This window comes from Arachis hypogaea, chromosome 16, assembly GCF_003086295.3.
Source record: "Arachis hypogaea cultivar Tifrunner chromosome 16, arahy.Tifrunner.gnm2.J5K5, whole genome shotgun sequence".
Lineage (NCBI taxonomy): Eukaryota > Viridiplantae > Streptophyta > Magnoliopsida > Fabales > Fabaceae > Arachis > Arachis hypogaea.
The window spans coordinates 12275186-12302068 of NC_092051.1; the positions used below are offsets into that span (position 1 = coordinate 12275186).

A 26883-nucleotide genomic window follows, 5' to 3' on the forward strand; every position below is an offset into this window, starting at 1 on the left:
TGAGGTAATTATTTTTTTGTTTATATAAATATTTAATAATTTAATAATCATATAAATATATTTTTTTCACTTAATCATGATCGACTTCTTTAGACTTTTCCAAAAAAGCTCTTGAAAAGTTTGGATTGTTATTTGATAAAATGAAGAAAAAGATTGCACTTAATAAGTAGAATATAAAAGTGGTGTTTGGTAAATTTGTTCATAAAATTTAAAATAGTTATAGCAAACAGAACATCAATGAGATGAAACCAAAATTAGACTCCTATTGTGAAATATAAGAATACGAAAATAGAAATAGAAAAAGAAGTCCAGAAAAAATGAGGTAATGATTAAGCTATTAATTATAGTAATCTAACATTATTTAATTTTTATAGACAAAAGGTATTTATATACAAGCTAAGACTACATTAAGCAATAAGGTTTTTTTGGTGACTACATTAACAATAAGTTGTATCTAGCTAATTAATAAATTTTAACCAATTTTAAAATGAAAAAGGATAAAAACATTCACATTAGACAAAAATATTTTAATCTCACAATGCAATATTCTTTAAACACACACTAGCTGTGTTATCAGTTTACTTTTTTATATTTAATAATAATTTCATAATGAGAAAATAGTATAGTTTAATAGTTTGTAAATTGAAGCAGCATGGTGGACGGACGTGGAGGCACGCACAAAACTTAGAAAAAGCATGACATGAGCGTAACGTTCAAAATTTTCAAATTGGAAGTTCGGAACCAAAGCAAGTAGGTTCGGGAAGGCCCACGAGAGCGTCCATGTAATGGCCCACTTAGCCCATTCAAACCAATTATTTGTCCACGTCACGCGCCGGCTGCCGGCAACCGGCAACCTGCAGCTCAGTCAACTAACACGCCACCCGCTCTATCCACTTACAATTCGTACACACTCTCACTCTCACACCCTCCTACGTAAGCGCGTGACAAATCCGTTACCATGTGAATTGCGAAAGCCTTCAACTATAATTTTCTCAAAATAAAAAAGACAAATGTAAAAAGATTTTGTAATTATTTAAAATTTAATTTTCATACACCATAAAAAATAAAAAAAATTATATGCAAATATCTCATCATGTACCATTATATAATTAAAAATAATTATTTTATATTTATTACTTAATTAAATAACAACGTAAATTTAATTAAATAATAGTATAAAATATTATAAACATCATGTGGTTCAAAATTAAATTCTCATTATCATTTTTAAAATTAAAATACTGATTTTAACTAATTTAGTTCCATTAAATTAAGATTTTATAGATGGTAGATTTTTTTAGCAGTTTTCTTTTTTATTATTATTTTAACTCAAACTTTGGTTTAAAGAGTAAACTTATTTTTAGATTGATCTTGATTTTTTTAGAATAATTGTTTTTAACATTTTTTTTAGATTGAAGAATAGAACTACATTGAAACAATTTTGGAGAAACTATTTGCTCTCAAGTTAGCATCAAAAGCAAAGAAAATGAAATTAGGAAGAGCATTAAAGATAAAATATCTTACTCTTCAAAGAATGATCAAACACTAACAATCTTTTTTGCTTGATCAAAATCTACCTACACTAACACTAACACTAATAAACAATTAGCAAGTCATAAATACAGTTTAAAAGAAATAATCATTCACAGCGAAAGGCCAAAAAGCTACTGTATGTTTAGAGTTTAGATATAAATCAGATCGCAACTAACCTTAGGTTTTATTTTCTTCCCCTCTAATTATAGGTCCAATCCAAAAAATGCATAGTAGAAACGTAGACTAATTATACATATGGGACCTGCAAATTAAAGTGGTTAATGGTTCAAAAAGAAAAGGTATTAATTTTGATCCATAATTTTAGAAATTAATGTAAGCAAATAAAGTTTAGAGTTACAGATATATAATTATTGAAAGGTTATTAAAGGTATGTGTTTATTAGTACTAGCACTTTTTCTTTATGAGTTTCACATGTTAAGTGAGCCCAGCTGCTACCCATAAAATATGATTGTATTCATGAGTAGTTCTCTTTGCATTGTGAGGTTCCCATCACTTTCTGGTGCATGTTCATGCTGTCAACTCTGTAGATGGCCAGCTACATCACTCAACTGAAGCACATGCCCTCTCTTCCTCTTCTCATCATCTTATTTATGCAAAACAATTATACTCCCTCTTTGCACCATTTATTATATCCAATTTCAGTTTTGTTGTTCCCCTGCTTCATCTTTATATATATATATATATATGCTTTCTTTTCTTTTTCATAATGCAAGATTATTGATGAAATGCCAATGAGTTATAGCTCAAATGGCATAGTCTCCATACTCATTTAAGATGTTGCGGGTTCGAGTCTCTTATCTTTGGTAAAAAAAAAAAATTTATTGATGAAATAAATGAATTAGCGTATAGTATTCAAATATTAACCATTTAAATACTTAAAATACAAAAGATTTAATTAATGAATAAATGGATATTGTTAAATATAATTTTGATACTAAGATTCTTTTTTCACCGAATAAGTATAGAGAGTTAATTTTTTATTGTAAATTAATCTTATTTTTTGGACGATTTAAGACTCAAAATTGAAATTTAAAATTTAGGATTAAAATAAAGTTGATTAATACTAATTAAAAAAGTTGGCTCCCATGATTGAGTTCTTTCTTGATTGTGTTGAAAGAGGACAAATAGTGTGCGGATGTGGTTGACATCTTATTCTTCCTCTTCTTATCTTTCATCCCTTTTTTTATATATAAAAAAGTTTAACAAAATTTATAAGGAATTTAATGGAAACTCTTGTACTCTGTTCATTCCAATACTTATGAGTATAAAGCTGAACAAAAGAATCTACCCCAAAATGTTATTCTTCTTTTATAAAAGGATAACTAAGAAGTGCTTGTGTGAAAAGAATGAAGAATAGTATGTATAAATTATTTAAAAAAATTAATAAAAATAAAATGATATTGTTCTGGCCCGGTTCGGCTGAGTCATTGTCCAATCTGACCCGGCCAACCGACTAAGTGGACCCCGCGTCCGGATCGCGTGCGGAAACCTACCTCCTGGCAGCCACAGCTGGCTGAGGAAGCTTTCAGGAAGGAGATCTCTTCTGTGGGACCCACCCTACTGATAGGGTATATATGGGGAGGGTCCTACCCCTTCTCCAAGGTACGTCACTACCTCTTTTACTCTTTTACCACCATCTGCACCATTTCTGACTTAGGCGTCGGAATGTTATTGCAGGTGGCTCCCCCCTCACGTCACAATTCAGGAGGTCGTCTGTCCGTGCGTTCCGCTCACCAGACTCAGGTCCTAATCAATTCCCACCTTCTCACCTAAGGAGCATTTCCTACCCGTCCGGCACCCAAAGTCCCGAACAGATATATTTTAAAAAAAAAATTTAACTATTTATAAAGATGATTTTTTGTTTCTTTACTATTATTTTTTTACCATATAGTATGCACCTTTATGAAATGCAGGTGAACACTTTTGGCCACTATCTATATTCGATGACCCCAAACTAAAAGAAGATTGTCACTTACTGTATTCATCATAGCGGTGACTTTAATATCGGAGGATAACTTTGGCTTTGGTAAGAAGGATCCTAAAAACAACAACGTAAAAGAGTCACCATTATAGCCCATTTTTGCTGTCAAAGTAGAAGCTTTCATCATCATATGAGTTTATTAATTAGGGAAAGCAAAACATATATACTATACAAGAATTTAAAATTACACCAGACATAAATTAATTATGTAATAAACATAAGGGAACAAGGGTACGCTTTTCCTTCATTACTTCCTTTAGGAATAATTAGTGGATGAAAAATGAAATTAAAAAATGTACAGCAATAGGCGTGGGTTTAATTAAACTCTCTAAAAGGGAAGATAGGAAAATAAAAAAGTAAAGGGCCAGGGTCATGGTATGATGAAGTAATGGAATATTAGTGTTGAAATAAAAATGGTCCATATATCCTCTTATAACATGCCATTTCTAAAGAGGCACGATGCCCAGCATTCCAAAAAGAATAATGAAAGTATAGCACTCCCGCTTCCATTGATGGAGTTAGGCATTTTGGACCGACCAAATAATGATAAGGTTGAAGGTAATGAAACTAAAACATTGTATTCTCCTGCTTTCCTTCTGTTTAGGAGGGGCAATAGCCAATAGATAGGTCAAAATATTGGTAATACTAGAAAAACAAACAAAAATCGTTAGAATTTATTTTATTTAATATTTATTAAATAAGGCAAATTTTAGTTATTTTTGATTAATTTTTTTTTGTTGTTAACCATTTTCATCAAAATATGTAGGGTTTAAATTAGGGCAATTCAATTAAATAAAATAATTAGAGATTAATTTTACTCAAATATAACTTTCCAAACAATAAGACGCAAATGCAATTTTTTACAAAACTATAGAAACTGTTACGGTAGCAGTTTAGAAGAATACGTAAACTGCTATTGACAGCCACGATTTACGTGAAACAATGGGCTAGCAGAAACCGCTATAGACAACAGCGATTTCTATACAAATGAGCTTGGTCATAAACCGCTACAAGCAGTAGCAGTTTATGTATTGTTGTGTGTGTACATAAACTGTTAGAGGTAGTCGCGGTTTACGTTGAAAGGGTGTATAAAACCACGAAAGCTAACTGCAGATTCTTCATTTGGTGTGGAGTTTGAATATTGTTATGGAGAGGGAGGAGAATTTTGGGAGCAGATCCGAATTTTCTCAGTGCTGACCTTCTCTTGGACATCATGGCAGACGAATAGAGCTTATATCGACTGAATGGCGTTGTCCACATTGCCAATGTCATTGTCGACGAGGTTAGCTTTTTTTTTTTTCTGAGTATTAGAATTTGTAAAATAGAATAATAGTATGTAGGGTATAAAAGCTAGAAGTTATAATTTAACCTTTATAGTTGAGTACTAGACTTTGAAATTTAGGATCTAAGATGTAGAATATGAAAAATAGAATATATAAATTAATATTTATAATTTAGTATTAGACCTTGGAATATAGAGTGTAGTATGTTGTAGCATATAAGACATGGACAATATCATCCACGTGCACCCTTTCCCAAACTCCTTGCATTTTTCGTGGTATTTAAGATGGTCTGACTCCATCACTTTGTACTCAACTCCATGCCGGATGCTGTAATCCTTTACGCTCAGCACAGCTTTCTCCTTACTCTGAAAAGATTGGCCAATCTGAAAATTCCGTTAGAATGGTTGCATCATGCAGACCCTGAGCTCCAAAGGTTGTATCGACATCCGGCTGTTGGCATATGGCTTCCAAGTTCAAGGTTGACAAGTGTGGAGGATATTGTTGTGTGCCAAAACCCGATGGCCCATGGGGTATATGTGGATTGTTCGGAATACCATCATTACTGTCCCCAACAATGACGACCAGCTCATTTTTCGAATCATCGTCTTGCATCGCATTTTCAACTCGATCCGATCTAGTCTCAACTGCAAAATCAGGAACACCACGAGACACAGTAGCAGTACCAACTGCAACACATGGAGGATCAGGGATCAGACAAGCAGGTGCTACCACAGGCATCGACGTTGAGGCACCCCATCATCGTCGACTAAGGATTCGGCACTGATACCCTAGAACTGTCGACGCCATCTTCCAATTTGGCAAACAACTCGGGTATTCTAATCTCAGGAAAACTTCGCACACAGTGAAACAAGACCTGCATATCTTCATCGGACCCTATCACAAACGTCTCATACTTCACATTGGTTGACACAATGGCAATAGAAATCTTGTAGAACAACTTCTTTACCCACTTTGTCCCACACATCTCCAACTTCTGTAATATGCTGTTTTTTATATCTGCCAACGTACTCAACGACCGGATAAAAAAGTTTAGCGGTTCTTTATCCGTAAATTTTATCAGAGCAATGCAGTAGAGTTAGAAAACTCTCTTCACCATCCGTTTGTGAAAAATAGCACTCCACTACTATCTCAATGCGTTGGAGGGGTATATATAGCCAAGCACCATATGCATACACCACACATAAATCGTTACTGCCTTTAGCGGTTTATGATCACACCCCCTTGTACAAAAACCATTGTTGTCTTTAGCTTTTTTTGTTTAGCCACTGCTCCACGTAAACCACAACTGTCAGTAGCAATTTACGTTCTTCTCTAAACTGCTACTGCCAACAGCGATTTCTACAGTTTTGTGAAAAATTGCATTTGCGTCTTGTTATTTTAAAAGTTGTATTTGAGTAAAATTCATATATAAACAATTTATTTAAGTGAATTGTCCTTTAAATTTGATTCTAACTCTATTCAAATCTTACTATATCTTAAACTCTTTAAATTAATTTCATTCAACCTGATATGCAAAAATAAATATATTTTTATTCGAATACAATATTTATTCTTTTTACATTTTATAATATCAAATATTATTTATGGATTATTAGTATACTGAATTATTAATTTGGTGACCCTATCCGCAGGGAATATTCAAACTGCTCCGAAGTTACCAAATTATTCTTGGAGCGGATTGAATACGTGCAGATTAGAGGAGTGCTTCCCATCCTAACTCCGTTCTAAACACTTTAAGAGAGTCTAATTAACAAGTAAATACAATTAAATATTACAAATTTACAATAATTTATTTAACATGAAACTCTTAAGATTAAAAATGTTATGTATCCCCACTCGATCTCACCCCAGTGATCCTTTTACAGTGTATTTATGCCACCAGAAACGCCGAACGGTAGACATTCTAGTACCCGCTTGTCTTTATCATCAACCTCATCTCATCAATTATCATCCCTGAAACATATACTAATGATGTTGATTTAACCAATATTCAATAATCATCGTATTGATGGATGTTGATCTCCAAGAAGCTGGAAAAAAATTATTCATTTTCTTTCATGCTTTTGGATTTGATATTTAGAACTTGACAAAAGAATCCGATTCCATGTGTCCTATTCAGCCGTCCAGGGATGTTTCGAATTTCGGATGCCAATGACTAATCCGTTGTTTTACTGGTGTGATAAAGTATTTTTCTAATTGGATTGGATTTACATTTTAAAAGGGATTACTTTTTTATGGTGAAAACTCAGGCGACTTTACGTGAAGTTGATAGAGTCGTTCGATAAAAATTTAGCCAAATGAGTCAAATCATTTAATAGCTCTCAAGTATCAACTTCACGTCGACTGTACTTGAGTTTCCACCCGTTTATACATAATTCTATTTGTTTACATAGACATACACATAAAATCTTTATGATTGACTTCTAAGTTAATCTGATTTTATTTGAAAATAACATATCTTCTATATTTATATATAACGGAAATAGCCAAATTTTATGTAAGTAATGCTCAAGCTCAAACAATATTAGCATCTAAAAGAAATATAACCATTTCTAAAAGAAATTAAACGTAATTTGGGGTAATGATCCCGCCATTTTATGATTTCATTATTCTCTTTTATCTAAAGGCAAAAGACAAACAAGAAGAGCTTTATGGGATGGTACATGTCCTACTTTAAAGAGAATATAATTGAGTCAAGTGAAGTAACGGGGAAACAAAATCCATCTACAGTAAGAAAGATAGCAAACTTGGTAAGGAAGCAGATTGAGACGTGTTCTCTAGCTGGAAATGAAACCTCCCTGATCTTTGACGTTTTCTTTGTGGGGAAATAAAAGCCTCTTTTGTTTGCTATTCCAAGTTCCTTTGATACTGACAACTCAACTCATGAAAACTTTTTTCCCCCTTCATCGTGGTTTTCGCTAGTTTTGTTTTAAATTAATTAAAACTTGTATAAATAGTAAATGGTATAGGCTAATTTTGTTTAGAGACATGGAATAATAACACAAAAATATATAAATATAAAATTATATTTAACAGATAAGATATAGAAATAAATATTGTATTTAGAAATGTTAAATTAATATATTTTTTTTATCTTTTTTAATCGAAAAAATCTAAAGACACTAATAAAAAATATAATTTATTTTTTATTTTATTATTTTTATAAATTTTTTATTATTATATTTTTTTCTTAATTTTTTTATATAAAAAATAAGAGTAAATTAAATTTTTATAACTGGTTTTTTTATATTTAGTCTATTACTAAATAAAATATCAAAATATTAATTTTTATGAATCTATTTTTTTATCATGTTTTCAATCATGTTTTTTAAGGATTTTTTTTTTCCGAATTTCTAACACTTGTTTAAGCAAAAGAATAAATTAATTACTCGACCAATCTAAATTAATTGTTTTCACTTTTCAGTCATGGTTTATTCTGAGATTTTTTTTTTCGGTAGAATGATTTATTCTGAGGTTATAATGTTATACTGATGTACTGGGCTGGACTCTTATATGGGCCCATTCCAAATAGTATCCTAGGCTCTTAAATTAAAATAAAATTAAAATGAAAATAATAATAACCTGTCTAAAAGGTTAATAATAGATAATGATTAAGAGTAGAATAATCATTATGATCCAGCGGTGATTACTCATGAGTCAATAACCTTTATGATGGCATATATATTTTGGGGCTTGGAAGCTTCTGCCCTGTAAGTTTTAAATGTTACCATATATTTTCATTCCAATCTTTAATCCAAACATGCCAAAAGTCACAAAGTTGCGTTGAATAATCCAGGAAGCCTACAAGTTATAGTCCAATGCGATCGCACCTAGCCACTTATCTTTCTTGCTTAAATTATTACATGCAAACAAGAAGGAAACTGCCACAACCCTATACTGAAGGAGATAATCGATATGAGAAGCCCTTGAAAAATCAAATTGCACCATACATACAGGGAGGCGAATTCAAAGAACCTTTTAAATTTCTGGACGTTCTCTAGTAGCAATTTGAATGATGATTGTAAGGGGACAACTATACCCCGCAACTTGTTATCACTGGTTATGAGAAGTGACTCTCCATTAGGATAGAAATGGGCCAGACTAATTTATATTGGTTTAAGTCTCGTATATTAGCCTCACTTGAAGACTATCAATAAGCCTGATTTTTTTAATAAATAAAATATTTGTAAAGAATGTTTGTCAAAAAAGATCTTAAAGCTTATTACCCTTATATATGAATCCATCATATAGGGCCTTTCTAGGTGAGAAATTTTTGTTTCGTAAAAAGAATTGAAACTTGGCCGACTACTAAACAACAAATAAATAATGGTTGAAAAAAAATTACAGAATAACACTTATTCGAATTTCACCGTGCGAACTACTAGTCTAGTAGGTGGCGTCAGCCGTCAAGCGATGACGTGAGCAAGATTGTTAAATGTGTCAAGTATTTTAGATTTTTAGATAGTCATAGAAGAGATGCATAATACCACTATACTATTATCATCAATGTATGTAATAACCATGAGAATGTGTACCACTATTATCATCTTTATCGACATCATCACTGATATATATTATCCTCGGTCTCCCTACGAAGACAATGACTTTGAACAAGTTTAACGAGAGAAACCGGGGTTCCAAATGGACGTATGGGGGCTCTACCATACATAAACACCTAAAAAATCACAAAGAATGGGATTTGCACCACCAAGAGATGGATTACTAGCTTCACTAGCTATGTTTGGAATCTATTGTTATGAATGATAGACGACCACCGTGATCAATAATCACAAAATCTGAGGCTGCGGATCAGACGGAAAAACCGAAACAAGAAAACGATGTATCATTTCAAAGCTTGTGAATGTGATTACAGCAGCTGGTGTTGTCCTCAGAAGGTTGGTGGCACACCCACGGTAAAACCCAGGTACGCCCTCTTGCTGAAAAACCTTCCGAACGCAATCAATCACACCCGAGTACCTTTTCTCAGAATGGTGCCCTTGCTCTTGCAGTCTGGAACGTACAACCTACAAACAGAACATGGTATTTATTTATTTATTTACCTCTTTTTCGTCAAACCAGAGAATAATTACTAATGAGTTCATGAAGCCTGGGCTACTAGTAACACCAAATTATTAGGTACATGGCTCTGTAGGCTGGGTAACGAAAGAAAGGAAATCAGCAAGCTCCAAATATTAATACAAGGAAAACTATGTCTATGGTGCTTTAATCATTAACAATGGGTTCTAAACCATTTTCCACATAAAAATCGCCGGCAAGGTCATTTTCGTTATTTTATTCACAAGACCGAGTATCTGGAAATATGAATATCAAAATTTATGTATTGATATCTTCAACAAATTGCAGAACTAAGTCAATCACTCAGCAACATACCTCATGGGGATATGTCAATGTTGATGCAAAAATTTTGGAGACTGATGAGGCAATTGCAACATCACGTGCACCAAGTTTATCCATTGATGTGTCACCTTGAGTTGCCAAGTAACATTTTATTTTCTCGTATGTTGGAAACTGGATGGCAACATGACTGATACCAGCCAGCGCAGGTACAAGTCCACTGAAGATAAAGAATACCCCAAAATTCATCAAATTAATAATTGCAATGCTATACATAATTAACACTGCTGCATTCATAACAAGCAACACCAACCTGTACAGCCCTCGAATACCCTCCTCGTGTGCAATTCTCCTCAATGCAGAAAGAGTGCTCCTATATGGCACAACACCAGATCTCATTCCCTGAGTCTGCATTTAAAAGGGAAGCAAACTTTTAATGCAGAGCACACATATGAAATGAATAATAGAAAGTTCTATATCTTATTATGGTAATACTTTAACATGGTTGCATGCACCATTAAATTGGATGGTATTAATCTAAACATTGATAACATTGCAATGTCATTCGGACAGTAAATTTCTGGCAAAACTTCTGGTTGTGTAGCATTTTCTGTTGTACAAATGGTATACGAGAAAGGAAATAAAATCTACACCATCCCGCTCCCATTTTGAAAGCAAGAAAAATTAAAGAGAGCTTCTTATTATTTTGAATATTTGTGCGCGTGCATTTGTGTGTGTGCAAGAGAGAGAGCGAGTGTTATGGAGGGCCAAGGCTAATCAAAAGAGCTTTTTATCCTCAAATCAAGTGTAAACTGCAAATATTACTAAATCATTTAACTAACTCATGCAGTATGCCAATTATCAGTGCTAGGTTGCAAGGATAATGAAATAGATCAGCAGAGAATTAAGCACGAATTGAGGAAACATACTTGGAGTCTAGTCTTGACAACCCAAAGTGGATTTGTGAACATTGTTGTTGCAGCTCCAGCACCAGAAGCGGCCATCATATTAGCTCCAACTGAAAGATTATGGCAATCTGTGTACATACCGTAAACTATTATAATTTGTACATCTTCAAAAATAGGAAACCCAAAAAAGTGCAAGTCGGACCAAATAAGCTCCATGAATCACTCATCTTGTTCAATACAAAAAAGTAATAAGCAGTGAACTAACCCTCAGGCTGAAGAAGGCTCTTGAGCTGTTCATACATGGTAAAATATACCTGCAAGTTTACAAATTGATACAACATATATAAATCCCTCTTAATAAAATAAAACAATATCCTGCTTCCAAAAAGAATATAGGCAGGCTAATCATAAATTTTCTGTAGCCCAGTGAAATAAATTAATAGTAAGCTGCACTAATTAGAAAAGAGAATCGTCCGATGCTTGAGACATCAAAACACTGTATGAACTTGACTTTAAATGTAATATGAAAGTTGCTTTGACAATAGCAGGTAATTTAAATTTAACCAAACCCAAACTACCACATTGGAAGAATCCTTCGCCTAGATAGCTACCGTCCTTATTGCTTGATCAAAAAATTGTAACTATAGAGATATCATATAACTTGGGCCTTCTAATGTCTACAACTATCAAAAGACTCTAGGCCAATACTTAACACTGTTTCGACTCCATATATCTGATCTACACCCCTCCTACTATCTAGTCTAACCCTAGATCATACTTTGAAGTTAAGAATGTTAAAGCAACAACATATTATTTTTGTTCTTAAGTTCACCGAGGGAAAAAAAACTAAAGAAATAAGCAGCTAATAGACCAGAGGGGAGAACTCACAGCCCAGTTTGGCAGTAAAGCTAGCACAGTGGGAGACAACCCACGGTACATGCCACGCAATCCCTCCTTGTGAAATATTTGTTCCAAGCTACCAACTATGATGCTGCCTGCTGACAAAATCACCCATAAATAAAATATTGAGTTTCTCTAATCATATTTTTTATTTTCTCTGCAATAGCTTCACGTACTAAAATTACAATGATAATACATAAAACAAAAAACGAATCCAAGAAGAGCAGGGCTAGGTATACCTTTAACACGTCCATTATGGAGTTGCGCTACCCCATGAACCTGAAACCTAGTTTTGATTACATCTAAAGGACACACAAATGTAGCAGCAATAACACCTGCATCAAATTGCAAATTAAAATAATCAACAAATAAGAAACAATAAGACGATCATATTGAAAAACAAGGGGGAGAAAATTGAAACAAAAAACATTAGGAATCAGATAAGTGGTGATTACCGGCGGCGGCGCCAGCTGCAGCATTGCAGAGAAGACCCCTGGGGTTGATATTAGGGGCGGCGTGAGTGGCGGGGTGTGTGGCGGCGTGAGTATCGGAGGACATGGCTACTGGTGCAGAAGAAGGAAGCTAAGCGAGAAGCGGAGAAATTATCGGCGGCGAAAAAAAAGGAGTCCTCTCGGGAGAGGGCGTTGGCGGAGAACGATGACCAGCGTCGCATGGCCTGAGACTAAGGTGGGGTTTTGGTTCGGGAGCTGCCAAAGCTAGTTTCTTTTGGATCGATCGATACGCGACGCAACAACAACGAAGATGTTTCTTCCTTCGGATTGGGTTAGGGTTCTTCGATGAGATCCAAGACCGTGCGAGTCAAAGCCAAAGAAAAAAGAGAGAAAGAAAGAGAGTTTATTTTGGTTTCTCTATTCTATTCTATGCGAAATTGCCTAGTGCTTTATATGTATGGCTCTGCTTTCTTCCTCTAATTGAATTTTCTTGGTTACCACTTACCACAACAATCTCTAACAAAGTAACAATAATAATGCAATTAATTATTTCATCACCCCCTCCCTCCTATTTATTACTTCTCTATTTAGTGGGTCCCTTCCATAAAACAGCACCATATAACAATATGCCATCTTTTTTGTTTTTGGGGTAACAAATTAACAGATAAAGATAATAATTTGGATTAGTTATGTTATTAAGTAATTTTATCTTACCTTTTAGATGATCTTCTGGGATAATTTAACTTTTTTGTATATATCTTTTCTACAAATGACAGAAGTAAAAAATTACGCTACTTAAACAATTGCATCGTCATGAATGGTACTATAATTATAGGTATATATTTAAATTAAAATTTAAAAGTTGGATAAGATATTTTTAAAAAAAAAAATTTTAGAAAAATTTAAGAATTTAAAATTTTTAAATACAAACTTTTTTAAATTTTAAATTTTGGACAAAATATGATTTAAATTAAAAAATATTAAATTTAAAATCTAAATAAGATATAAAAATGGAATTCAAATCATAATAAATTGAATCAAATTATTAGATTAAAAAATAAATTTAAATTAATATCATACACATTTCAATCATTCGAATAAAATTTTATTAAATAAAAAATAAAATAAAACGGATACAAGTCAAATCGTAATAAATTATATCAAATTTTATTTTTAAAATTAATTTAACTTATAATATAAAATATAAATATCTTCTTTTAATTATTCAATAATCTAATCTCACGTGATTTTTTAGATATTTCATTTGTAAACGGGATGTAAAAAAAAGGGTACGTATGTTTATATCTTTTTTTTGTCAATATTATAAACAAGATATATAATATAGTATACAAATATAACTTGTTCTAAATATACATATATTAGTAAAGTGATTTATTTGATTAATTTAATAAATCCCCAAAAAAGTCTTAAAAAAGTATTAATTACTCTTTCCATTTCATATTAATAAAAAATGTTATCTATTTTATGTCCTTGAATTTATAAATTGAAATTTTTTTAATTAAAAATGTAAAAAATTTAAAATTTTAATATATTTATTTTATATTTATTGTATGAAAATATTTAAAATATTTTACTGATGATAAATTTATTACGAATCCTAACAACACGGATTAGCTAAATACCTAAATCTATAAAAAAATATATAGCAATTACCTAAACTTCGAAGATTGATACTAATAAATTCGAGTCCTCAAAATTGGGTTAATAAAGTAACAAAGTGGCCTGTTAAGTGCTGAGTGCTAACCATGCTTATTCCCTATATAGTTGGCAAATTTGACTCAAGTGATGTTCTGCCATCCGAACCCCAAATTCTAGGTCAAGTTAATTGAAAATTCTCACACTCAATTGCCATCAACGACCTTCAAATCTCTGTGTTTGCCCAAATTGCATATTCTATCCTTTTCTGCTTGCTAACTAGTGGAAATAAATAAATTTAAATTCTATAGAAAAATTTAGCTAACATGTGTTTTAAAGGTATATGATAAATTTATTATTAATAGAAAGTCTTAAATTTTTTTATTTAATAAATATAAAATAAATACATTAAAAATTTAAATTCTTTGTACTTACAATAAAAAAAATTTCAATTTATAATTTTAACTTATACTTTTAGGACCTCATGATAGATGGAGCTTTTTTCGATAAAAAAAATGGATAAGTACTTTTTTCGTCCCCAAAATCTGGGTCGAAATCAAAATCGTCCTCGACCTTTTTTTGTTATTAAAATCATCCTCAACTTTATAAAACATTATAAAATCGTCATTTTTACCAATTTTATTTTTTTATTACCAAATTATCCTTTATTAAAAAATTATAAAATAAAATAAAAAGAAAAGAAAAGAAAAGAAAAGAAAGGCTGAGGGAGAAAGAGAATCGGGGGAAGGGGGAAGGGGGAAGGGGGGCGAGAAAGAGAGGGGGGGTGGGGGGAAAAAGAGAATCCGGGGGAGAGGGGAGGGAGGGCCTCAAGCTCCGCCGCTGTCCGCGAGTTGTCGTTGTTCGGTGGCATCAGATCCGCGAATTTGTTTTCTTCTTCTGTGAGGGGAGGGGGCAGGGGAGAGGGGAGAGGGGAGAGGGGAGAGGGGAGAAGGGAAAAGGGGAAGGGCGAGGGGGTAGGGGAGAAGGGAAAAGGAAGAGGGGAAGGGGAAGGGGGGGGGAGGGGGGACAGCGTCGGCGAAGGGGGGAAAGGGGAAAGGACGCGGGGTGGGGGTGGGGGAAGGGGTGTGGGGGAGGAGGAGTGGGAAGGGGAAAGGGGGGAGGGGATCGCCGCCGTTGGAGGAGCCGCGTCCTATCGCCGCCATCGCGCCAGTCACCTCAGGATCGTCGCCTTGTCACAGCCACTGTCTATCGCGCCGCACCACGCCACATTGCCATCAGGAACAGAGTGCGCACAGGGGAGGGAGACCGCCGCGTCTTCGTCGCCGTTCCTCGCCGCCTCCGCCTCCGCCTCGCAACCTCGCCGTCTCGCCGCCTCCGCCATCTGCATCTGCTTTCTTGCTTTCTTGTTTTTTGCTTTCTGTTTCTGCTTTTTGGTTTGGTGTTGTTTTGTGTTGTTGCTATTGTTTGAGGTTCTTGGTGTTGGTTGGTGGTGTTTGTGGTGTTTGTGGTGGTGGTGGTGGTGGTAGTGGTGGTGGTATTATGTTGTTGATGTTGCTTGATGTTCTTGGTGTTGATGTTGGTGGTAGTGTTTGTGGTGGTGGTGGTGTTGATGGTGGTTGTGGTGGTAATGTTGGTGGCAGTGGAGGTGGTGGGGTGAGAAAAGTAAAGAGAAGAATGATGATGATGATGGGTATTTTGGTCCAAAAATTCGGGGAAGGATGATTTTAAAGCATTTTTGAACATTGAGGATAATTTTAATAAGAAAAAAAGGTCGGGGACGATTTTGATTTCGACCCCAGACCTTGGGGACGAAAAAATTACTTATCCCTAAAAAAAATATCTTTTAGATCTTGAAAGATCAAAGGAAAATTAATGAAAAATATGAGGGCCAGTTCACAAATAAACTTCTATTAACTTGTTGGGCAAATTTAAATGTAGAGTTAAATTGGATTGGAGTGATAGAAAAGCTTGGACTAGACGACTTCGTAGCAGACGGCGCTGCACGATGGAGTAGAGAGAGTGATAGAACGCCGCCGAAACAGGAGTGTAGATCGGGTCCTGACCGAGTTGAGGTACACTGGACAGGAGACAATGGACGACATAGGGCAACTGTCAACATAAGTACATGGTGTCGATGTCTCTATTTACGGTCCTGTATTGTCTCCAGAACCATGGTGGAGATATGCTCTCGAAATTGGGTTTAAGTGGGGTTTGTGCCTTCTCGGTGGGTCCGAAGTGATGACAAATTTCACGAGGCAATGTTTATGGTGTTCAATGTGGGTAGGAACATACAGAGTATAAATGTTTGATCTGTTATGCATATAATGTGGATAATTGCTGTTATGAATTTGTGGAGTTTAAAATTAATAGGAAGAAAGATTGAATTTACGGAAAATTTTCTCTCTATTAATGAAATTTGTTCAACTTTAAAACTTGTCTTTCTTTCATATGAATGAGTGATGAAATGAAATTGAGGAAGAGTTGATTTGGACCTATTTTCAATCGATTTCCAGCCGAACTAAAAGTTATTAAGGTATTTATTGACATTGCTGTGTTTGAAATCGTTGTAATATTACATAAGAGACTAATAAAAATTATCAGTTGTTGTCGATGGGGAAATTTTGGATTACGTCTCTTGGGTTTTGCTATTTAGATGATAATGACAATGAGACTAGATTTTGGGTGAGGTTGATCAATTTGTAGAACCAAGTTTTAGTTATTGTGATGTCTGAAATGTTCCAGACGAATGATTTTGCAGAACCAACCTACGAGTTATCATCCAATTTTCACTGAGTCCATTCATTGCAGGTGTGTGTGTTTTGTTCATTGTGATGTTAATAATGTGTTATTGTCTGGATTATGTTGTTGTGCCCCCATTGCTTGGTCTAACCCATGGCCTATGTTGTGTGTTAGGTTAGAAAAGATGGGTTGAGCAGCGATACCATTATGCTGAAATACCATGTTCTGTATTTTACTATATTATTCCTTTTATTTCAGTGATTAATATTTGTTTAATTGAATAGTGTTCTCCAAATAATACTACATCTAGATATGGTGTAAATCAAAATTAATAATTGAACTCGTTCAGAATAACTGCAATTATAAAAAATTAACTCGACACAATTTCGTTATTTTATTAATGTGTATAGCTAGCTTCTTCAAATAATACTACTTCTCCGCCAAATAAAAATACGCTCACACGAATAGAAAAGTACTACACTTTATACAAATGAAACTCATAATCTTTCACACAAAAAAAATTTATCACCTGTCTTTCATGATTATTAATAATATTTTAAAAAAGACAATATAAATTTATATGCAATAAGTCTAAAATAAATAAATTACTTCTGGATTATTAAAGTTCTTTAAGGTCCAACAGCCACTTAGTCCACTAAATCAAATATCAATACTTTTTTATAAAAAAAAAAATTTAACCAATCATCATGTCGTCAATTCAATCAGAATGCAATATACTAATTTATAATTAGAGTAAATATTGGATCACATGTAATATTATAAATAATTTATATACAAAATCAATATGAATCACACATTAAAAATATTTTTATTTAGGCCTTAAAAGATTATATTATTATTTTTCCACTAAAAACATTCTCATGATAGATAAATACTTTATAGAAAAAAAAAAAGAGCTCACTAATTGGAATTTAACAATAAGAAGAATTGATTTTTTTTTTTGGTGACTAATAAAAAGAATTGATTGGATGACGGTGACGGGTATCATAAAAAAAGCTATAATCTTAAAGAAAATTATGAACCAAATAAAACCAAATGATAGTATCCAAGTTTCAAAAAGACTCTACTTAAGCATCAACAGTTACTATCCCCTCTTTCTGTCTTTCAAGTTTATTTCATATTTTCTTTTAGGAGTCTAACAAATTTTAGATACAATGAATTTATTAAAGATTAATAGTTAAATTAGTCTCTAAAAAATAAAATATTTTTTAAATTTATTTTTAAAAGATGTTTTTAATTAAATTAATCATTTAAAAATTATAAATTAGTTATATTTGTCTTCTAATCACTTCATTAACAATTTTCTTTAAAAATTGATGTTGTAAAACGTTAATTGATAATATATATAATACCTGATATGTCTAATTAGATATTGACTAAATATATTTATAAAAAATTTTTAATTTAGTCATTTTTCTTAATTACAAAAATTTTATTCCTAATATAACCTAGTGACTAAATTGATAGATTTTCGTAAACATATTTAGTCAACGTCTAATGATGTGTCATGTATGCTATCAGTTAATATTTCACATCATCAATCATTGACAAAAATTGTGAGTGGAGTAACTGAAGGACAAATATGATTAATTCGTAATCTTTAAGAGACCAATTTGATTAAAAAAATCTTTGAAAAACAAATTTAAAAAATATCTTATATTTCACAAACTAATTTGACTATTAACCCAATTTATTAACTTAGACACACACAAAATGGTATTATTAGAAATACTACAAATAAAAAGTTCATATTAAATATTACTTTTTAAATTTTGTATACATTAATCAAAATTTTCTCTTTTATTATCTTAATTTATACCGTCAGGACTCAGGACCATTCTTTTAAAGCAAACTCCTCTATTTAATTATGATCATTTGCAAGAATTTAACGAAAGAAAATTTTTAAAATATAAGAATAAAAAAAGCACGTGAGAAGTAAATCAAGTAATAAGTAATAACCCTAAATAGGATTGGGAATTGGAAGTATCGTATTCTTCCCACGGAGCATCTTCAACCTTATTCCCTTCCAAAGGTACTAATTTTTTCGAATTCATTCTCTTGCATTGAAGATAAAATGGGTTTGGGAGCACGAAATAGCAGCGAGCGCCTCAGAACAATTTGGACCCCTGAGATGGATCGCTACTTCGTTGATCTTTTGTTAGAGCAGGTTCGCCAGGGCACTAAATTCGATGATCATTTAACGAGCAAACGAGCATGGATTCATATGTCATCATTGTTCAATGCAAAGTTCAACTTTCAATATGAAAAGGATATTCTCAAGAATCGCTACAAAACACTCAGGAATCTCTACAGAGTTATCAACAACCTTCTAGCCAATCCGGGTTTTAGCTGGGATCAGAAGCGGAGTATGGTCACTGCTGATAATCCTGTTTGGGATGAGTATCTCAAGGTATGAAAATCTTGTCATTTACCCTAAATCAAATATAATCTTTTCAATTTTAACAAAATGTTTCCAATCATTTATCTTCAGCATGATTTGGGCAGTTAAATCCGGCTGCACGGTCACACAGAATAAAAAGTATTCCTTATTTCAAGGATTTGTGTATTATCTATGGAAATGCAGTGATAGAAGAAAAAGGTAGCTCTTTTCATTGAAAATTAATTTACACTATGCTTGATGCTTTGAAGGTCTATGTTTCAAACTTTCAATATCTAATAGTAATGTGTATGAATTCATAGGTGACAATGCACCGGGTGGGTCATCTTATTCAGGCGAAAATGAGACATTCATACACTTAGATAAGAATATAGGAGAGGATGTTCATGAGGTTCTTCATGATATAATGGTTGATGAAGATTTTGGAATATCTACCTTGGAAACTGAAAATGATGATTCGGAGCAGAGGGTGGTGAACGAAACAGCGATCCCATTTTCTACCCGTACCCGGACTTATTGGCAGCCACCAATGGATCGTTACTTCATCAATCAAATGCTTGCCCACGTGGACAAAGGAAATCGGCCTGATGGAGTCTTTAGCAGACAAGCATGGATGGAGATGATTTTGTCTTTCAACGAAAAATTTGGTTTTGACTATAGTTTGGAACATCTTAAAAATCGATACAAAACTCTGAGAAGGCAGTATAATTTAATTAAAAATCTTCTTGATTTGGACGCGTTTGTCTGGGATGAATCGCGCCAGATGGTTACTGCCGATGATTCTGCTTGGCAAAATTGTATTAAGGTATGTACTTGCATACAAAATCTGCTAGGAAATCGTACCTCTTTGGACTTGTATACATGAAAGGTCAATTGCTTATCCAGCCAATGAGTATATCCATTTGTGAAACGAAGAATGAAGGCTTACTGAAACTAGTTGTCAAGAACATAAATCGTACCTCTTTGTCATGCTCTTCTTTAATTAATTTAGTACCAGGATGCCAGCCTTCCCCTTTGAGCTAAAACAGGGAAACAACTTGGTAAATTCTGCAAATCTTAAGGGTTTGGTTGGTAATATACTAATATAGGTGCAAAATGGAGAAGAACAGAAAGATGGAAATTGGGATCATTGGAGTTTTTTTTTTTTTTTTTTTTATTATTCCTAGTTAGGTTTCTTTTTCATCCTTTGGTGCTGCTTATAGTTGAAAGGAGCAAGGTTATTGTGCAAGGGATTATTAGGGGATACTGGGATAGTCAAAGACAACATTATCTTCTTAGTCACTTGATTTTCCTTTATTGTTGAGTGTCAATGCAGATGATTTCTTAGTCTTCTTGTTTATGGTTTAACAAGTTCGAAAGCATTACATGCAGGTACATCCAGATGCAAGGCAGTTTATGACCCGGCCTTTGCCATATTATAAAGATTTGTGTATCATATGTAATCCTAAATTTGAGGAGAAAAAATCTACTCTCCTTCAAGATATTGAGCATCAAAACATAGTTGAAGTTAAGATTGATAGTGACTACGCATCCACAGCTAGTCATTCTTCAATTACTTCCAATCCCAGTGAAGAACAACTTGGTGTTGTAAAGGAGGTAGCTCATTCGGATCAGAAACAAAAGCGACAGTTAGAGAAGTTTTCCGGTGCTCCTAATCCTAAACACTCAAGAAATGAAGAACATGGCATGGCTGTTGCTCTCCGTGAGATGGCAACTGCAGTGTCTTCTTTGTCTACAGAGAAGAATGATGAGAACCCTGTATCAATAGAGACTGTCATACATGCAGTGCAAGCATTGCCTGATATGGATGAAGATCTGGTTCTGGATGCTTGTGATTTCCTAGAAGATGAAAGAAAAGCCAAAATATTTCTTGCTTTGGATATCAAGTTAAGAAAGAAATGGTTGATTAGGAAACTTCGCACACAGGCCTAGCCTGTGCATTTTCTATATCTTATTGGATTGTATACTTCTAACAGGGTTAGCTTGATTAGGTTTTCTTTGACTCAAAATCTAGTAGTAGATTTTATGATTAGGAAAGGGAAGTCAATATGCATCAATGATTGTCTAAGTAAATGTAAATGATCAATTGTTCAATGGTGGCTTGGCTGATTAGTTCAATAGCACTAAAATTCCCTTATATTAAGGTGACTTTGTTGAGATAGCGAATTTGGAAATGAACCATCTTTTTACAAGTACTTGATTAGATAGATATTAGGATTAAAAAAAAACCTCTAACATCTAATCACATGCTATTAAAAGTGAATTCTTTAAGATAGTGAAGGCAAAAATAAACTGAAATTGCCCAAGTACCTGATTGGCAGAAATTAAAACCATGTTTTAGATGATTAGTTCATTATACATTTTTATACATGCGATTCTGAAAATAATAATAGGTTCCAGCCCATAGCAAGGGTAAGAACTCGGAAGCTACTAAGCAAGTAACTAGAAGGAGCTGTGCAAATGTTATAAACTACTAATTACATTGCCTTGAAAATACGTTACATTTAATTCCTACATCTCTACCTCAGCTATACGATGTATATGTAACAAGACTAACAAACAGAAACATTGATTCCATAATTAAAATCATGTTCAAGATTGAAACTAATACTTTTTTCATTTTATTTTTCTTTTCATCAAACTAAATATAACATGTTGCCACTAGTCTCAATCAGAAGTCTGGATCAAGGATAGTAGACATCAAAAGTTCTTGTACAAATCCACTACGCCGTGCTTTCTCTGTTTGGTCTTTGTCAGATAAAGATGGCTGAACAACATCTCTGCAATAATGAAAGGAGGAAAAAAATTTTGCCTCGGCATTAGTATTGTCATCACCATCTTGAAAGCTATAGTCAAGTACTCAAGTGCATTAATTTATTTATTCTATTTAAAAAAAAAACTACAAATAATCATATCCTATATTAGGGTTCAGCCATCCTGGATTAGAGGAACACATTTAGCAATTTCAAGGTAAAGTGCTTGTTAAAGTGCAGGTAGTCTAAGAAAGTCTTGAATTGTAGCTACTATCAACCACCTTAACAACATGACTTATTTTCTCAAAAACACCCCACTCCACTTTCTCTTTTTTCCCCCTTTACATCAATGCAAGGACAACTAGATAATGGATGAGGAATATAGTAAGACAAGAAGTTGAAAAGTTAGGATAGGAATATGCTAGGAATATGGTACCTTTCTATCACTGTATCGCTTGAGTGTGTTTCTTCGGTGCTTACTTCACTTGAAGAGTCAGGCCCCACATTTTCGGTTTCGGCGGAGGCAGCAGCTCCACCGTATAAAAATGACAGAAATGGATCACATGCTGCCTTGGAGCTAGAGGTAGATATTGTAGGGGATAACCCATCCGAGAAAGATTGCCACTGTCCATCATCTATATCCTTAGAGCACCTCAGAAATGAGAGACTTGGGTATGAGTCTTTATAGCGCCTTGATTTAAGCTGAGCGTAGTCTCGAGTCAAGGAAGCAAAACAGTTGAACAAAATGAAGGACAAAGAACATCAGAAAGAAGCACTGTAAAAGAATTTGGTAAAAGGAGACCATAATTGAAACGAATTTGGTAAATATAATGTTTTTTTTATCAAATGGATGAGAAAGGATATCTTAATTATGCTTCCATGTTGTGCTGTTATGTGATCCACCATGTTTGTCCCCACCCACACCGCACAAACAGGACAAATCTGCAAGTAGATATAAAGATAGAGAACACAATTGAGTGTAACCCAACAAGTACAATGATGGATAGTAGCAAATGATAAATTAACACAGAAATACATTGTATGAGAGAGATTAAGCTTAGGTCATTATTTCCACATTTTGAATACAATTGCTTCTTACTCTCTTTGTTCCCTTTTAATTTGTAACTGTTACTGTCAACCAGAAAAATTGATCTAAGATGTGTGTCTAATAACATTATTAATTAAAAATCCGTTACAACGATGCTATAAAGTGACAGTGATCGATAAATACGAACAGAGGGAGTATGTGACAAACATGTGCTATTTGTCTGTTAAAATTGTTTTCAGTTATCATCTCTTGTATCCACATGAAGTACAAGTTAAAGAGTGTAACAGTTTTTATAGTTTTCAAATATAAACTATAAAAAAAGAACATTCATTTCCAAGCAGCAAAATGGCACAATGGAGTCTTTTCAAACAAACATATTTGCAACAAATTGTAAGACCTAGTGGTTAAACTGAAATATGTTTATCATTGAGAAAAATACAAAGTTGGATGGATTACAGCTAGGTAGTAATAAAGAAGCAACAACATGAAGGACCAAGTTGGCCTTTTAACTTTTAGCAGTTGTGATCACTCTGAAAACAATTTATATAAAGTTATTGTCAAAAAAGTAAAAGCTGGTTTGTGAAAAAAGCCCTAAGACGCGGTTTCTTATGTTTACCATGAGGATATTGACTTAATAATTCGCAGGCGAATAATCTAATTATTTTCAAGAATATAGATTCATATCCTACCATGTATATAATCCTATTGTTGTTAATTAATAATAATCAAATAGAACTAAAGCAGAAAACATAAAAAAAAAAAGGTAAATCTTTTTTTTTTTTTTAAATGAAAAGGAAAGAAAATGTTAAAAGGTGGGAGACGAATAAAATACCCCAGATTTGGGTTCAAGAGAATGTTCCAAGTCAATATGGCAACAAAGCTCGAGAAGATCAAAGTCATCTACACAAAACGGGCATGGATATACCGTCCTCAACTCATCTTCCCCTTTCATCTCTTCAAAATCCTCGAACACCTCTGCTTCAACATCCCCACCAAAATAAATAAATAAATAAAAAGGTTAAATATTGAGCTAACACAACACACCCCAAAAAGGAAAAAAGGACCTTTTTTGCTTCGACCCCACGAAACTGTGTTATAAAGAAGAAGAAAATACCAGCATAACGGGATTTGTGTCTGGATGGGTAGCTTCTAGAAGCAGTACCGAAGGGAAAACCCAAAGTGTCGCGGTCCATTGGTTTTGCGATTGAAGTAGGAACTGGAACAACCACCACAAGAAGAAGAAGAGGAAGAAGCAAATGAAGTAGACGACTATGTATTTGTGTGTGTAAGTGAGTGAGTTATATATATAGAGAGAGAGAGAGTGTGTGGGTGTGTAAGAAATGAGAAGGGGGAGGAAAGTACGAAGGAGTTTCGCTTGGTTCGGTTTGGGGTTGCAATTTGCACTGCGCGCTTCCTTCTTGTGGTGTGGATCCTTAGCCAGCACGAATTCTAGTTATTTTATGAATTTACCGAAATGCCCCTTCAAGACCAAGACCGCATCAAGTCATCAACCACCGTCCAATGTCCATCCTCAACCACCTCTAAGTAATTTCCAATTTTTTATAAGGTCCATTCAACTAGGCCCAGTTCCCATAATAGAGACTTTCAATCATCATAAGCCCAAATATACAGATTAAGCCCAACTCAAATCCATTTGTAATATTCTATATAGTATTCATCACGTTTGAGTCTAGAGTTCAGCCCTATACCAAAAATCCCAGACCAAATAGAAAAGTTTTGTCGGCAAACTCAATAACTCATACACTATCCATAAAGCTATTTGATAAAAGAACTAAATATAGAATTTTAAAACTTAAATTCTAAATTCTAAATTCTAGTCATAAATAATTTACATAGGAAAGAATCAGAGAGTTGAGTTTAATATTTGATATTTGATTAACGATCATTTTTTAATTTCACATAAGAAGAACACTGGCTAAAAGCAAACATTATTTAGGTATTACCACAACCAGACACTGCATGTTTTAATTTTGAACTTATTGATTACTTAGGATGCCATATTTGGTATTTATTCTGAGCTAGAAATAAACAGGACAGATAATTAAGGCAACTCAATAGTGTGGTTCCTGTCTGTGAACGTAACAGAGGAAACAGAGAAAGTGTAGGAATCTTTGAAGGTGAAAGTAATGAATTATATTCTTGATCAAATGTTACAAGTTGACATGTCAATGCTTATATAATATATCAGATACATGACTCTATATAATACGCACGTAACAAACCTCAGCAAACTAAACTAACTCTAATTGACTCGTAACAAACTTTTTATATCAGGTTCTAATGGCTTCCTATATTTGTTATGTTAACTATACTATCTATATCTCCCCTCAAACTTAGTGTTACATAGAGGAAATAATGCAAAAGTGGTATGTGAGAGCGGTTTCGTAAATACATCCACTATCTAGAAAGAAGAGAAACATGAACAACATATAGGTGCTTGCCAGTAACCATGTCCCGTATCAAATGCAAACCAACCTCAAAATACTTTGATCTATAGTATGAAGCACAGGGTTTGTTGTTAGCATAACTGCGCCAAGGTTATTGCAGAAGATGGTCGGAGGCATGGAGGATTCAACCTTGAGTTCTCCCAACAATTTTTAAAGCCATATGATCTCTGCATTTGTATCTACGAGTGACCTGAATTCGCCCTTTGTCGACGACCTGATGACCGTGTGTTGTTTTCTACTCACCCATGAGACAAGATTCAATCCTACATAGACGCATTATTCGCTCGTTGATCGGCGATCATCCACATTGTTGGCCCAGTCACTGTAAGAGAAAGCCAAAATTTGAAAATCAGTGCTTGATGTGAAGAGTAAACCATGTGAGGTACAACCCGAAAAATATCGAAGGATCTGCTTCACGGCTGTCCAGTGTGTAAAAAGAGGCCTTTGCATGAATTGGCTGACTCGATTGACAGAGTATACTATCTTAGGATGAGTCAATGTTGCATATTGTAAGCTCCTGACGATAGACCTGTACAAAGTAGGCTTATCAATCAGTGCCTTTTCTCTCTTTTAACACCAACATTTGATTTTTCTTTTGTTAAATAGGATAGATTGCATGATAATAGCTGTTTGCATGTATGTTTTGCTTGGTTGAAGTAATGAGTTTCTTTTCAAGACCTTATTTTATAGTATTTCACTAATTCAAATTAAAATTTGTGTTAAACTTGTTTGAGGATTGTAATTTGGAATATGATTTATAGCTAAGAACACACAACCTGTGAGATTTTGAGCTTAATTATATGGTTACATTATTTAACCATGATTTTTTTATTCTTGTGTGTTTTCTTCTCTATGATTGCAATCTATAGTTTGTTCCATTCTATATGTCCATTGTTTAGTGTATTCGCATGCATACATATGATTGAGGCCATCATTTGTTACTAACTCACTTACCCTAAATAGCCTACCGTTCCAATTACCTTTGTTTGTCACTTTGAGCCTTTTAATCCCCATTTGTTCTTTATATTACCACATCACTAGCCTTAAGCGGAAAAACAATTAATTACCTGATTTGAATCTTTGGTTAGTTTAAGATAGTGTGTGTCAACTAAGTGTGGGAAATTATGGAAACTTGGGTTGATGAGAATGTGTTGTATTTTATTGACAAAAATATTGGGAATTTGGGGTGCTTACTCATGTGAAAATTGAAAAAACCATATGCATTGATATATTATGCTTTCATTTATATATATATAAATAAAAAAAATAAAAAAAAGAAAAAAAGAAATAAATGAACAGGGGATAAAATCACCCCAATACTAAGTTCAATAAAAGATCAATGCATATGTGATGAAATTAAAAATTGATACACGAGTATGTGATGC

General features: G+C 33.6%; 3 protein-coding genes across 5 annotated transcripts; 1 reads left to right on the forward strand and 2 right to left on the reverse strand.

Moving 5' to 3' along the window:
- Window positions 1–9314: 9314 nt before the first annotated feature.
- On the reverse strand, window positions 9315–13043 carry LOC112756433 (nicotinamide adenine dinucleotide transporter 1, chloroplastic). 2 transcript variants are annotated; one of them, XM_025805025.3, is made up of 8 exons: window positions 12458–13043; window positions 12242–12337; window positions 11991–12100; window positions 11368–11416; window positions 11124–11230; window positions 10508–10602; window positions 10231–10414; window positions 9315–9863 (listed from the first exon to the last, which is right to left on the reverse strand). In XM_025805025.3, exons 1-8 carry the CDS (start codon window positions 12558–12560, stop codon window positions 9627–9629), a joined length of 981 nt encoding a protein of 326 aa, XP_025660810.1. In that variant the 5' UTR covers window positions 12561–13043; the 3' UTR covers window positions 9315–9626. The 2 variants fall into 2 exon arrangements, with proteins under 2 accessions (XP_025660810.1, XP_025660811.1); XM_025805026.3 differs by having other exon boundaries at window positions 11991–12097; window positions 12458–12998.
- A 5738-nt stretch (window positions 13044–18781) lies between these two features.
- LOC112756435 (L10-interacting MYB domain-containing protein) lies at window positions 18782–21421 on the forward strand. 2 transcript variants are annotated; one of them, XM_029293638.2, is made up of 4 exons: window positions 18782–19241; window positions 19337–19430; window positions 19532–20034; window positions 20589–21421. In XM_029293638.2, the coding sequence occupies exons 1-4, from the start codon at window positions 18906–18908 to the stop codon at window positions 21159–21161; spliced, it is 1506 nt and encodes a 501-aa protein (XP_029149471.1). In that variant the 5' UTR covers window positions 18782–18905; the 3' UTR covers window positions 21162–21421. The 2 variants fall into 2 exon arrangements, with proteins under 2 accessions (XP_029149471.1, XP_025660813.1); XM_025805028.3 differs by having other exon boundaries at window positions 20601–21421.
- A 269-nt stretch (window positions 21422–21690) lies between these two features.
- LOC112756436 (protein DEHYDRATION-INDUCED 19 homolog 3) lies at window positions 21691–24563 on the reverse strand. The gene is made up of 5 exons (XM_025805030.3): window positions 24145–24563; window positions 23863–24005; window positions 22847–22924; window positions 22419–22690; window positions 21691–22009 (listed from the first exon to the last, which is right to left on the reverse strand). Exons 1-5 carry the CDS (start codon window positions 24221–24223, stop codon window positions 21901–21903), a joined length of 681 nt encoding a protein of 226 aa, XP_025660815.1. The 5' UTR covers window positions 24224–24563; the 3' UTR covers window positions 21691–21900.
- Between the last annotated feature and the right edge of the window lie 2320 nt (window positions 24564–26883).

Coding starts and splice junctions, on each gene's coding strand:
- LOC112756435 (XM_029293638.2), top strand. CDS start 18,906: ATGGGTTTGGGAGCACGAAATAGCAGCGAGCGCCTCAGAACAATTTGG. Junction 19,431..19,531: donor TGCAGTGATAGAAGAAAAAG/GTAGCTCTTTTC, acceptor ATGAATTCATAG/GTGACAATGCACCGGGTGGG. Junction 20,035..20,588: donor CTTGGCAAAATTGTATTAAG/GTATGTACTTGC, acceptor CAAGTTCGAAAG/CATTACATGCAGGTACATCC.
- LOC112756433 (XM_025805025.3), bottom strand. CDS start 12,560: ATGTCCTCCGATACTCACGCCGCCACACACCCCGCCACTCACGCCGCC. Junction 11,417..11,990: donor CTTTACTGCCAAACTGGGCT/GTGAGTTCTCCC, acceptor GTAAACTTGCAG/GTATATTTTACCATGTATGA. Junction 10,415..10,507: donor GGTATTCGAGGGCTGTACAG/GTTGGTGTTGCT, acceptor CTTTATCTTCAG/TGGACTTGTACCTGCGCTGG.
- LOC112756436 (XM_025805030.3), bottom strand. CDS start 24,223: ATGGACCGCGACACTTTGGGTTTTCCCTTCGGTACTGCTTCTAGAAGC. Junction 24,006..24,144: donor ACACAAATCCCGTTATGCTG/GTATTTTCTTCT, acceptor ATGTTGAAGCAG/AGGTGTTCGAGGATTTTGAA. Junction 22,925..23,862: donor CTCTTGAACCCAAATCTGGG/GTATTTTATTCG, acceptor ATCTACTTGCAG/ATTTGTCCTGTTTGTGCGGT.